The sequence below is a fragment of the Callorhinchus milii genome, unplaced genomic scaffold, assembly GCF_018977255.1.
Source record: "Callorhinchus milii isolate IMCB2004 unplaced genomic scaffold, IMCB_Cmil_1.0 Scaffold8, whole genome shotgun sequence".
Taxonomy (NCBI): Eukaryota; Metazoa; Chordata; class Chondrichthyes; order Chimaeriformes; family Callorhinchidae; genus Callorhinchus; species Callorhinchus milii.
The window spans coordinates 9,453,133-9,467,765 of NW_024704749.1; the positions used below are offsets into that span (position 1 = coordinate 9,453,133).

The 14,633-nt window shown below is 43.1% G+C and overlaps 1 protein-coding gene across 1 annotated transcript in view; it reads right to left on the bottom strand.

The window, feature by feature from the left end:
* Positions 1-5,194, bottom strand: part of ttc28 (tetratricopeptide repeat domain 28) — a 170,297-nt gene extending 165,103 nt beyond the window's left edge. The window contains exon 1 of the mRNA XM_042337666.1: positions 4,839-5,194. Within this exon, the coding sequence (XP_042193600.1) occupies positions 4,839-4,865 (27 nt within the window). The 5' untranslated portion in view covers positions 4,866-5,194. The remainder of the gene's footprint in view (positions 1-4,838) is intronic.
* Positions 5,195-14,633: the final 9,439 nt, after the last annotated feature.

Genomic DNA, 14,633 nt, shown 5'->3' on the forward strand with positions numbered 1-14,633 from the left:
TGTTAAACAACACTGTGGGCAAATTGTTGAGACCAGGTCCCCTCCTCATTCTGACCCAAGAAACAGGAATGGCACATCCGGCCAAATAGATGGGAAAAGGAGATAACGTCTTCAAAACAATGGACTGGATTTTTCATTTACCACAAAATTTCCCTTAAACTTTCCAAAATAATAATAATCCTTGAATTTGACACAGTGCCTTATCACGTCTTTGAGACGTCTCAAAGCATTTCACAGAATGTACTGTAAAGTGACCGTGTGTTTTTGTGGGCGAAGTGCGGCAGTGAATTGCACACAGCAGAGTTCCCCAAACAATCATAGATTGAGTAACCCAATTATTATATTTTACGAGGGATTATTACCCCCGGGAAGTGATCCACCAATTGACTAGCAAGCAGGTTCCTACTTATTGCTGGGTAAACAGAGGCATGTGTGTGGAGTAAGGAAACTTACCTAAGGTTTTATCCCGCCCGGGAATCGAACCCGAGTCCCCTTTGCTTGTGAGGCGAGCGCACTACCCACTACACTACAAGAATTAAACCCCTTTAAAGTCAGCAAATGTTTAACCCAAAAATAAACCGATGCTATAAATTCCCCAAAATACTCCCAAGCAGAAAACCTGCTTTCCACTAGCAAGGCCAGTCACTCAATGCTACTTTTCGTTGCTATGTTTCACTGTGGGTCAAAGGTCCAAGATGTAGTTCACAAGTTCAACCTCAATTTCAATAGGTCACGTGAATGGTGTATTCACAACAATAAATATACATGTACATATAGAGTATACATTCAAACATAAGCAAGATGTTTTGACTTCGGCACTAGGTCAATGCTGCCTGCACCCCATTCCAGCTGAGCTGGTCCCTTGCCTCCTTCAAGGTCGGTCCCAAGACCCTTCTCTTCAACCGTGTCTTTGATCGCCCTTCCACCTCTCTGCCTTCCTTCACCCCTACACCAGCCCTCCCCCATGTTCGGGCCCCAACACCTAACTGTTCAGCGCTTTGGGACATCCTCCCAATGTGAAAGGCGCTCTATAAATGTAATTTTGTTGTTGTTGTTGATGCCATGATTGGGCAACAGAATGTCAGAAGCCAAGGTACTGCTGATGCTAGATCTGCCAACTGCGCTACACCAGCCAGCCTGGCTCATCACTGGGGGCAGGAATTGGTCCCACTCAACTCCTGTTACCCTTTAAAGTTCTATTGGGTAGAGTGATCACATTGGACAATCAACAGTAAGTTTGCCAGAGAAAGCTTTCAATGGCAAACTATGTGGTTTTAACTCATACTCCAATGCACTCTCTAGGGTCCCTCTCTCCAACCTGTAACTGTCCATACTCTCTGGAACTAGGTCCAGGGAGACGATATTTATTCCATTTCAGACACAGGGAAATCTCCACGCATTGGTGGCATATATATTTGGAACTCTCAGACTAACGTGAATACTCTTGATGGGTTTCCACATGTGGCTAACATCTGGCTGACTAAAAACAAAATCCCATTAATTCCCATTGCTAGTGCCCACAGATTTCAGATGTGAAGAATTCAGGACAAGTAGCAAATTTAGATTCCGCAAATTATAACCTGTTGATTAGAAAAAATGTTTTGCTGACAGTGTCCCTTCACCCCCATTCTCATTTCAATGGCTAATTCAGTTGTTTTCTCAGTGGGAAGATATTTGCAAAGTTCAGGTAACAACAAAAGAAAAAAGGAGAGTCTATTCAACAAATTTGATAAGAAAGGGATTGTTTATGGGAGTATGGGTATGCAACAATGTTAGCAATGGTGGATAGTAATTACACCCTAGGGATCCAACTCCTTTAATGCAGTAGTGACATCTAGTGTGTGGGTATCACTATTTCACAATCTGCTGCTTTATTCATCTGAAATAAAGTTTCCAAGCAAACAGTTGCTGAAACAAAAATATACTGAATGAATTCTGCTCCAGAAAAATAACATTTTCTCCCTGGTGTGTTGACCTTTATTGAACGTGATAAATTTCGTTCATCTTTAACGTACAGATCAACCGAAAAACGTAAAGAGTTCGACAGGTTTCACGTTCCCCTTTTTCAGCGCTCCTGTTGTGGTGGTGAACCGAAAAGGACACACAAAAATAGCAGGAAGGGGTAAAATGCCCTAAGCCCAGCGTCTTTTTGAACACTGGAACTGCACGCTGCCCTTTTTTAACGCAGGGAGAAGGAACACCATCAATCTTTTGTTTTGAAAGCGGAGAGGTCTATTCAAACGCCTCTATTCTCTTCTGCCTTTTAACGCGGACTCGGTAGTAAATTTCACACCAGCACTTCCATAACTCCTCGCAGCCACTTTCTGTGCCCGAATACCTGAGCCTTCACAGCCATTTCTCACCGAACTCTGTTCCGCACAGTAAAGATGCCAAATCTTCCCAAGCAGCTGAGCCCTATTAAATACGTCACATCTTAACACTCTGGGGACACCTCTTTGCTTAAAACCACAAGAACAGCGCCGATCACGGCATCAAATGCCACAGCGATGATGGGGAAATGTAACATCAGCGAAACGTACATCAAAAACTGAGGGGGAACTTGTTTCAGGGGAGGCGGGGAAGTCAATACCATTCGCATTAAAGGATTAAAGTACTGATGGATCCTCTGCCCCCCTCTTACTATTGAGATTGCAAATCAATCCGTGGATTTTTAAAACGTTATCCTCCAAGTACAATATTTCCCAATCTATACCCAGACACTCGATATGTATATGTATGTATATATATATATATATATGTAAGCGCTTCGGGTCTCAAATGTTGGGAGGCAGATGCTGTTCGAGTAAAAAAAAATGCTTACACGTTACAAAAAGAACAGGGACTTTGCCAAAAAGAGGGAAGAAATAAATCACTTTCGCTGTACCCTGGAATCGTTCATAACTTTTTTTTTTAAAAAACACAACCGATGTAGTCGCATCGCAGCCCAGCGACAGCGCTCGAAAAATGGTGCCTTTATAATCAAATGAACACCGCGCGCGAGAAAAAAAAAACAAAAAACCACTATTACGGATTATCGAACGTCTGCTCTTTTTTTTTCGGGGGCAAAAAAAAAATCGTCGATCTTAACTGGAGGTTTACAGCTCAGAACACGGCCCCACATGTGGAACAAATCACCGCGATGGTTTAACCGTCAGAGGCGACTCGGAAGGAAGATCTCGACACTTCTTCTGCTCCTCAACTTAAGTGACTGCCGGTGAAATGTAACCTTCTGCAGTGCAGCGAGGAGCACTGTGTCTGTCTCTTTCCCCATTTTTTTTTGCTGCTGAATGTACTTTTTCCGACCCTGCTTTAAAACTTCAACCCCCCCCCCCCACCCCCCCCCCCCCACATCCCCTTCCCCAGTGGGACCCACATACAGCAGGCAATGATAGATCAGCTCTATGGAAACGCAAGGGGCTAAACACAAGCCCGGGGGTGGGGGTACACGACATTCCCAGCCATCCTATGAAACGTCAACTGTATTATATATATGATTTCATTAATATTTCAGAAGCGGCGGCGGCGGCGGCGAGGAAACTGTCAAAGCATAAAACGCGGGGGGCTGCGGATTTCTTTCGGATGCAGAAACCTGGCCCCAAACCAAACGGGAAGGACCTATTCGCTGAATGTTCCCACAGTGAGGGGGGGGGGAGGAGGAATTGGTCGATCCGGTAAAGCCCCCCCATCAAAACATGTTCAGGGTGGGGGGGGGGGGGGACCTCAAATTTTTTTTTAAGACGACGATAATGATTTTACTTTCTGTGCGATGAGCACATCAGAGACCAATGACCGCGGTTCAGCACAGGTTCTGCCCCGATCCCGCTCACTCCCGCACACAATTTTACACGTACACCCAAACAACACCGGTGGGATTTGTTGGGACAGAAATATTTCAGGTGAGTGACCACTCTCCCCACCCCCCTAAAACTATCTGACAAGACCGTGGTAGGGGGGTGGGGGGAGGATGTGTGTGTGTGTGGGGAGGGAGGGGGTGTGGGGGGGGGGGTGGGGGGGAGGGGGTGTGTGGTGGGGGGGGTGTGGGGGGGGAGGGTGTATGTGGGGGGGAGGGTGGGGGGTGTGGGGGGTGTTTGTAGGGGGGAGGATGTGTGTGTGGGTGTGTGTGTGGGGGTGAGGGATGTGTGTGTGGGGGGGGTGAGGGGTGTGTGTGTGGGGGGTGAGGGTGTGTTGTGTGTGGGGGGGGTGTGTGTGTGGGGGGGGGAGGGAGGATGTGTGTGTGGTGGGGGGGGGGGTGGGGGGGAGGGGGCACACTGGCCGAGCTTTCAATACCAACGAAGAGATGGCAGATATTTATTGATAAGACGTCTTGTGCGCAACAACAACACACAACTCCAGTAGAGCGTTACATTCCTGAACTCCGCGAGTTCAAACGACAGTGTTTTGGACAAGGAAAGGGTTTCTTAAATCCATGACAACATCACAGGGAGAGCGAGAGAGAGAGCGAGCGAGAAAAAAAGAAAAAGAGAGAAAAAGAGAGAAAAAGAGAGAGAAAGTGTTAAAAGTTTTCCGCAGCCATCGGGACAGCACTCCCGCGCCGCGCGCCCCCTCAACACCGTTTCAAGCGCGTCGGCCGCGTGATCGATCGATTCGATCGATCCGATCGATCGGTTCGGATCGATCGCGACCGACGGAAAACCAAAGCCAGAGCGAGGGTTATCGATTCCCCCAACGCGTTCGGTTCGGTTCGGTTGACGTTTCACAGGGCGAGGGGAGAGAGGGGGGGGAGAGAGAGAGAGAGAGACCCCCCCCACACACACACACCCCCACCCCCTCAGGGGTCTCCTGTGCTGTGTGTTCGGGACCCTCTGGGGTCGGCTTACCTTCTTCCGGGGCTGCCATTTCATCATATTTGTAAAGCAAAATTGTGGAGCATCAAGAGGTCGGATGGGCACCCGGAGCGGCTCGGCAGCGGGAGCAGCGGCTGCACATACTGACAGGCTGCCTCTGCCTCCTCTCCCCCCACACACACCCCCACACCCCTCCTGCTCCCCCTCCTCTCCTCTCTCCTCAGAGCCACGGCATCATTTCAGACAGATCCCGGCAAAAGCAACGGCGGAGCTGCGGCGTCGGCGTCGGTCTCTCCTCCTAAAATCCCTGCAGTTCCAGGGGTACAGCAGCATAATTCTCGTCGTCGTCGTGTCGTCCCGTCCCGTCAACAACCTTCCCTCCCCTACCCCCCCCCCACCACCCGCCCACCCCCTCTGGCTCTCAGCTGTGGCTAATCTCTCCCTCCGCTGAGGGGACGACGACACCGCCACCACCGCCGCCGCCGCCACTCGGCTGCAGGACCAGAGCTCGAGCTCCGCGCTGAGGTGATGGAAGGAACGAATGTTCTGTGGCGGGCGGGCGGGCGGCGCGCGCGGCAACGCCGTCCTCCCTCCCTCCCGCCGCGCCGCGCGCAGCTCCGCGCGCTCGCGCGAGTGCGCACGCGCCACTCCCTCCCGCCGACCGGCTCGACGCCCGCCCGGGGGCGGGACTACAGCCCCCACAATGCAACGGCGCACACTGCCGAGCGTGCGTCACCAGCGCAGGAGCAATCTGCGCAGGCGCGAAGGTGGGTGGGTGGGTGAATGGACAGAAGTCTACTCTGGAGAAGTTACCATCAGGGCATCAGTTCTGGGTTGGAGTCGTGAAAGGGGTGTGGGGTGGGGAGGGGGGCAATGCACTGACGCCCATTTTTTTTTGTGGGGGGAGGGAGGAAGGGGGCAATGCACTGACACCCATTTTTTTTGTGGGGGGAGGAAGGGGGTCAATGCACTGACACCCATTTTTTTTATGGGAGGGGGAGGGGGCAATGCACTGACCTTTTTTTTATGGGAGGGGGGCAATGCACTGACACCCTTTTTTTTGTGGGGGGAGGGAGGAAGGGGGCAATGCACTGACACCCATTTTTTTTTGTGGGGGAGGGAGGAAGGGGGGCAATGCACTGACACCCATTTTTTTTGTGGGGGGGGAGGGGGGCAATGCACTGACACCCATTTTTTCTGTGGGGTGGGAGGAAAGGGGGCAATGCACTGACACCCATTTTTTTTTGTGGGGGGGAGGGAGGAAGGGGCAATGCACTGACACCCATTTTTTTTTGTGGGGGAGGGAGGAAGGGGCAATGCACTGACACCCATTTTTTTTTGTGGGGGAGGGAGGAAGGGGGGCAATGCACTGACACCCATTTTTTTTTGTGGGGGAGGGAGGAAGGGGGGCAATGCACTGACCTTTTTTTTATGGAGGGGGCAATGCACTGACACCCATTTTTTTTTGTGGGGGGGAAGGGAGTCAATGCACTGACACCCATTTTTTTTGTGTGGGGGGAGGAAGGGGGCAATGCACTGACCTTTTTTTATGGGAGGGGGAGGGGGGCAATGCACTGACCTTTTTTTTATGGGAGGGGGGCAATGCACTGACACCCATTTTTTTTGTGGGAAGGGGAGGGAGTGGGGGCAATGCACTGACACCCATTTTTTTTGTGGGGTGTGTGGGTGGGGAGGGAATTGCAATGGGGGGGGGGGGTTGCACCAGAATGTAATATAATAACATAATGCCCGCCTTTGATGCAGCGCCCTTCGTCTATTAATTTTCAATCACGGCTCACGCATCGCTGTGTACGTTCAACTTGTGACAGTACTCCGTCGAATGGCGGAGGAGCGGTGCCGTGCCTCAGCAGGATGTCAGAAATACGTCAAGTTAAAAACGAAGTGATTTTGTTCGTCGCTGCTTTTGAGAATTTCTCAGAATTACACGAGAATCCTGTAGGTGGGGTTGCTGTACAGGTTTGGAAGCGCGACAAGTGAGTGAGCCAAGCATAGTCGCCAGAGATTGTTTCTACCTGGCGCACTCTGAATGGTAAAGTCACATAATTCTCTTGCCAATTCTACATGGAGTATGCCAGCAAACATTGAGCAAAGCTTCCGCATAGATGATGTTTATGGTTAAAAGGGTTAAATATCATGATATCTACCTTTCTTTCTCACCTCATTTCATTACACGGTCATAATTGTACTTTTATATTGCTATTTTGGTCTTTCTACATAGCCATCGCAATTGAACATAAAAAGAGAAAGTCATCAGCTCTTCTTTATTTGCAAATCCCATGACTCCCCAAATTGGTGTCTGAGGTTCAACCACTGCACGAAAGAGAAAGAAATGTGGATTGCAGGGGACAGTCAAAATTAAATAATCATTCGTATCTCTCAGCCTGGTAAGATGATATTTCAAAGTCATTCATCATTCTCCTTTCACAGGATGTGGCAAATCTTTCAGTGTGTGCTTATAATTGAATATCCCATTATATCCACACATCGAAACATATAGCAGGTTCATTTCCAACCACTGTGACAATCTACAGTGTAATTCTATAATGTTAGAGAATCTGTAGTAATGCAAACAGTAGAATTCTATCATCCAATAAGTTCCAATATTTTGTGGCTACTGAATTATTAGCATTAAGTCATGTTTGGTTTACAGAAGAATCTGTAGTCTCAAATGGCAAGTAATCATCAGTCTGTTAATTCATTTTCTTTTAGAATAAACATTATTGTCTTCTTAAGTGTTATCTGTTTGGATTGACAATTCAGTGTAATTATTCACTCTAATTTGATTGATGGTCTATTCTGTCATTACATTCACAGTCAAATCAGTCTACCTTGGGTCCTGTCTTCTGAGATCATAGCTAAAATCTTGTTTGTCTCCAATATATTCAGTCAAGGATAAAAACCTGGAACTAATTGATACCAACATTTCCATTTTGTTTTAAATGAGAATTCCAGATATCTAGAAATGCACATTATGTTACATTACTTATTCACAATATAATGACTGCTATTGATTTCAAATAAAATTGGCTTTTTTAAAAAAAAATTAACCTACTGTGGTGATATTTTTAAACTTTACTTTCTTTGTTAAACCGATTAATGATCTGCCTCTTTCAAGAATAATTTTAGATATTTTCTTACCTGCTAAAAAGTGTAAATCAACTGGTAACCACAAGTTGACTGGATGACACAAGTTATCAGAATTGTCCTTATACCTCTAGGACTTAAGTTAACTTTAGCTGAGAAAATATGACATCCACTTTCTCTCCAATGGCTGAACATATTTGTATTCTAAATAAGTTTGGGCAGTATTACTTTAGTTCTCAGCAGACACAAATCCACATTTCCCTTCACTATTAGTACTTATTGATTACAATCTGGATTACAGCCAAGTTGCATTAGGATCTGTTGTTACTTGTACTGATAGAAAGTTTCCAGCTGTCAATTTCTCTCTTTTTCTTTCATTAAAGAGTTTTGAAAGGTATTTTGAGGTATCAAAATAACGGAATGCTTCAGTGAAGTTCACTCAAATATTTATCTTTCCGGGGAGCTGAGACTACTTCTTTCAGCTATCTTCTCCCTTTTCACTTGTTTAAAACAAGTTTAATACAAGTGAAATAATACTTTATTTTAAAGTTGTAATATTCCCTCGTGTTTTCCTCTTTCCAATCAAGGAACAGAAGAACAGAAAGAGAGCGTTTTGTCCGTTGAGTCTGATTCACCAATTTATTAGTTGAAGGAAAAGCTTTTAATCTCGTCTCCCCACCTTTTCTCCATATGCCTTAATACCTTTACGTCCCCAGTAGAATTGGTACTAAGTACTAATGATGAAGGGGTAGGAGGAGATCAGAGGAGGTACTAGAGCATGAAGGGATTTACAAACTGATGATCTTTACGTGAGCCTGCAAATTTTCAGATTGAGAGTTTATTATAATCTCTGAAAAATTTACCAAGAGAACTTTTACCAAAAATATTATATAGCCACATATTTCATGTGTGCCAAACTTTAATAAGATTTGGGGGGTGGGGGGGGGGGGTTCTGAAACGTTATATTTGTAAGCTTTCCAAATTCCTATAATTTTATTCTATACGTTTTGCTACAGTATTTGATTTTGCTGCGGTAATCACTTTTCAGAAGGATCTTACTTTGAATCAAGATCAATGAACAGAGATTAATCACTAGTTAGTATGACTTTGAAGATTATAAATTTGACCTGAAATCAGTGAGCACGTTGTTAGGATTAGGAAATATTGGATCTTTTATTACACGAGATGAAACAAAAGAGTTGAAAGCAAAGTGGTCCAAAACAGCCCATAGTGACAATTACTCAATCATACATATTCTATGAAATCGTTTCCACAAGTGGACTGGGTTGTGGATGATTTCTGGTAAATTGTGCACATTAATAGTGTTTACATTTCTGAAATAGTGTTGCTTTGATAGGAAATCCATGGTGATCTAATTAAGACACTTATTGTAACAAAGCTCCAATCTGTCAGAGGCATCTGCATTATTTTTCGAAGAAATGTCAAGCCTAGAGGTGATTTCAAGACGATCTTCATGCAAAGAGTTCTCACACAATTAAAATGTCCTATTAATAGTAATTCAGAAATTAAACCAAGCATCTATCAGCAGAAATATTCTTGTTGCAAAGAGCTTCACATTTGTAACTCAATTTAACAGACCGTTACGGAGACTCACATTGTTGGTGGTGTTATTTTGATTGCAGAAGAGAGCTTTTATGGTATGTTGCTGACAATACACATGGCAATAGTGCTTCAGTTTTGTCAGATACAAGAAACATACTCACAAAAATACAATCACTGCTAATTACAGTATATCCAGAATCAATAATAAAACTAGAACTTCCTTCTCTCTCAATGCCTGGTAGGTGGGAATATACTGCAGTATTTGTGTTTCATTTTGCATTGTTTGACAGACCTAAAACAAACCTCTTTATGCAATGCCCCTGGAGTTGAAAACCTGCCTCGATGAAAGAGTCTTTAGATTTTGTTGAGAAAGATCTATGCATCATTTTGTAAAATACTGGAACGACAACGCCAAGCATTCTTTGAACTGTTGTTTTCTTCTGGTTTCTTCATTCTAATTAACAGGGCGATTGAGGCATTGTTAACCAAAGGTTGCTATACAGAGTCCAAATGCAATCAGATGAATACAATAGTTATTTCACAGCATTCTAGTTGGTGTAAATATACATAAATGGGACACACGAAAACTCAAGAGATAAGAAAAGGCCATTTGACCTACTGGTTCATCACTTTGAGATGACCTTCCACACCGATTGTGAGTGTGGAAATCCTATATGACCGATCTTTCACATGACTGAATCACACAAGAATCTCCTCGATGCATCATTGATGGAGCGATGCTTCACCTCATATAAGATTGTATTTTTAAAGGCATCACAAGATAGAGCGCGCTAACTACAGTTAGATATTGATTCTACTTTCACGCAATTTATTGTTCACTTTGCAGGGAGGTGAGAATATCACTTGGTCTCATTTAACATGGAGAATAAACGACGGCAAAACGCCAACCCACTTTGGGATGGTGGGGTATAAACAGACGGTATCCATGACAACAAGTGGTTCAAACATTAATTTGAAGCCCCAAGAGCATGTTACAACTGCAAACGCACTACAAATATCATTTACTTTTGGTACCCACAGTTTGATAGCCTACACGTTGCCAGAGCAGCCCCATTAAGAGCCAGGAGTTTATGTTTTTCCACCCTCTGCACTAGGGATTTATTGCAGTTAAATGACGGGAACAGAACGCTTTGGTGACAAATACAGTGTTTTACTGAATTCAGTACTTCAGGGTATATTTGTTGGGTGTCTTTTTTTAATTTGCAAAACAGATTTATTTAATTCAATAACTAAAAGGATCTGTTACAATGTGAAGCTTTCATTACTGGCATTTCGTCTGTAAGGTAATATATATATATTATATACTGTATATACATGACATCTTGTGGAATCTATTCCAGACTTGAATCTAAAGTAGTAATGGAATGATATGTTTATGCTTGTATAATCTGAAATTCTGGAAAATAAAACCCAATAATATTTAAAGCAATAACTTACATTAAAAAAAATACAAAACCAGACAGTATGATTTTGGTTCTGGCTCTCTAGTCAAAGCTACAATATCCTGCTTTTGATCCCAATGGTGTCTAATTTGCAGCTTGTGCTAACCACGTTTCAATAAATTAAACAGCAAGAGAATTTGAGGTGCCATTAATTAACAACCACTAAAAACGATTACATGATCATTTGTTATTAGAACATGAAAGGTACCTAGCAAGGATTCGAGTGATGACATGCAGAGTTTGGTGCGGGTGAGGATGTGAGTGGCAGAGCTTTGGAGCAGTTTGGACCAGCCTATGGATGATGGAACTAGGGATTGCAAGGAGTGCATTTGAAAAGTCTAGTCAGGAGTTAACAAATCTGTGATTGAGCATTTCAGTGGCATTTGGTGTGAGATGGGGTGGAGGTGGGATACATCCAATGCAAGAATAATTATAAGTTTTGTTTGTAAAGCACTCATAAGTACAATGAAATATCATTGGCCTTCAATATATTACCTTTACAACTTAACTAATCAATTATAAATTCTGCTAAAACCATGCTGTTGGGTTAGAAAATAAACTCCAAAACAAAAGGACCAGCCCTAATATTTGAATATACACTCATGACAAGTTGAATGAAGTGTGTATTTTTTCACTTTAACAGCAATACTCTGCATTAGACGCATCCTGGATGTGTTCCTGCAAAAGTCTTAAGGCAGCTAACACCATTATTTGTTTCAGTGATCGCCTGAAACTTTGAGCAATCAGCTGTGTAGAATTTGTAGATTATTCCACTGATTACATTCAAGTCTAGATGAAGAACATTCCTCAATTGCACCCATCTTCTTATGTAGTGAATGCGAGGGGCTGGTATTAGCATATCAGTATAATAACCTGTCCATTTCAATATAGCAAGGGTCTCAAAGTTTCCTGCTGGTCTACAGGAATAGTATTAGCATATATTTTATAAACTCAAAACAATATCATATTGTAATCCATTCTTGTATTTTCCATATGTTTGTATTAGCCTTTGTTAAATGTTTTAACCCCAACAATCAGATTAAATGCAATTTTACTCAATTTCATATCCTAATTATGTAGGAAAATCTGATCTTGTAAAATGAGAGCCTTCAGGTTTCAGCAATTAACAAAAACAAGACTCACACACAGTTTTACATAAAGCTTCATTGTGAAGAGCTGCAAACTAAAATATTTTATATGTAAATTCCCCTAACTCAAATCAAAATCATCACCTTCAAACAACAATAACTTACATTTATATAGCATGCGTTTCACATTGGGTCGTCTCAAAGGGTAGGAGAGAGAGCGAGAGAGTGAGCTTTTAAATTAGAAGAAAAATAGGGAGCAAAGGCACTGTCAAAGAGGTTTTTGGAGGAGTTTTTGAATGCAGAGACGTCTAAACATTGGGAAACGCTCATAATGCTGTTAACATGCTAAGGAATGCTTGTGGATTTATACATTCCTGTAGATCTTTGCCTTGTATTATAATTAATTTAGAACAAAACCAAAAATAAGAATTTTTCCAGATGCTGAGAGCAAAGTTCTTATGCAACCCCATGTAAATGAAAACACTAATGCAAACAATCTGACCGGCTCATTGCAATTACTCACAGTTTAAACAAAACAATTCCTTGTGGAAAAACAAATACACCAGGCATTTTAAAACCAAATTAAAGTACCCATCACAGGTTTTTTTCTACATACAAAATCTATATTCAAGTTTCAATAATATTCTTTATTTCCTGAGAACGATATAAAAGTATCAGATACCTGGAGTCAATATTAAGAAGTAATCTCATTGACGGGGTCAGATAGAGTCATACAAAGCAACAGTAAATTGAAAGCATTTATAATAATAATAATCCTCACATTTGATACAGCGCCTTATCACGTCTTCGAGACGTCTCAAAGCGCTTCACAGAATATAATGTAAAGTGAATTGTCAGTGTGTTTTGAGGGCGAAACGTGGCAGTCAATTGCGTACAGCAGTGTCCCACACTGTTAGGTCTAAAACAATACAAGCTTGAATTTGGATTGTGTGCCTGACCAGATGAGTTTAACATAAGCACGACTGTCCTCTACCACATAACCCTAAGAGTGGAGAACGACCCAATTCAGCCTTTAATAATAATGCATTCAATCACATTTGAACATTTATCTGCACACGGGTTAGCATTGTTGAGATACCCACAGTAACTGTGACAGTTCTCACAGATATTGAAGTCCAATTTGCAAAACATGCCAATTTACCATTGTGTTAATTGGATCTTACGGTTGTGAATTCTAGGTTTGCACGATTTGCGGCCAGCAATGTGCCAATCCCAAATCAACAAGGCTTGTTACTTTGCTCAACTGACCTTTTCAGACTTTATTCCGGGATTTACCAGAACAACGAAAATTCCAATTAATGCAACCAAACCAGTTTGCAAATAACACAACTTAGACCACGTGATCCGAATTGAAATGAATGAGCATCAAGAATAAATTCAAGTTCTATCCTTGTAAGGGGACTGAGAAAAGAGATTTGTAACATGCAGCAAAAGGGAGCCCCCAAATACTATACATTGCACATTATATATTTCATCGTGTGTCAGCCTAGCTCAATTGGAAGACTTTGAACTCATACAGTAGTCTCGGCTGACGCTAACACAGTGCTGCATTGACATCCTTTGGATGAGATGTTAAACTGGTGAAAGCACCAATGACATGCGCTGTATCTGTGATTAGGACTCTCTCTCTCTGCCTCCTTGTTCTTCTTGATCTCTCTGCCACCTTCGACACTATCGATCATAGTATCCTTCTCCAGCGCCTCCTCTCTGCTCCACCTTCCTGGTTCTGTCCTCTCCCAGTTTCACTCTTAACCTATCCCAAAGTCTCCACTTTGTCTCTTCAAATGGCTTCTCCTCCCACTCCTTAACTGTCACATGTGGCGTTCTTCAGGGCTCTATTTTGGTCCTCTCCTTTTTAATATCTACGTGTGCCAATCAACAATATCATCCGCAGTCATGGAGCCTAACGCTACCTCTCTGCCTCCACCCTTGATTCTAGGTCCACTCCTATTCTGAGCAAGGCTGTCAGCACAGGTTCGCCTCCTTAAAGATGCACTTCAAGATCTTCCTCTTTGATTGCACTTTCAACCATCTTCCCCCAGCCCCCTCATCCCTCCATGGATTTCTGCCATCATCATAAGTACTTCAGTGAAGGCTGGTCAAAGATCAGTGGGGGTTTGGATTATTGCCAAGAGTAATTACCGTTCAACCCCAGGGTGATCTTTGACCCTTTTCTCATTGTATGAACCTCAAAAGGGCTGAGTCCCTCAAAGGATTTTCAATTGACAACATTCCAGTCCCAAATACAGAGCTCACCTCACACTTGATGTAATAGTGTATTATTTCGCCCACAAAATACACAGCCAATTCACTTTATAGCGCATTCTGTGAAGCGCTTTGAGACGTCTCGAAGATGTGGTAAGGGCCTATATCAATTGCAAGGATTATCATTATTTAACTTAGAGGTCTACCTCTCCCACACAGATGGCATAGGTATCTTGTAACAAATTTCATACAGCTCACACCAAATACATACATATGCTTAACAGGGAGAGATTTATGGAGAGAAGTCCCTTAACATCCATTTGAACCATAAGGCAAAATTTCAACTAAAATTCAATTAAAGTTCAACTACAACTAAAATTAAA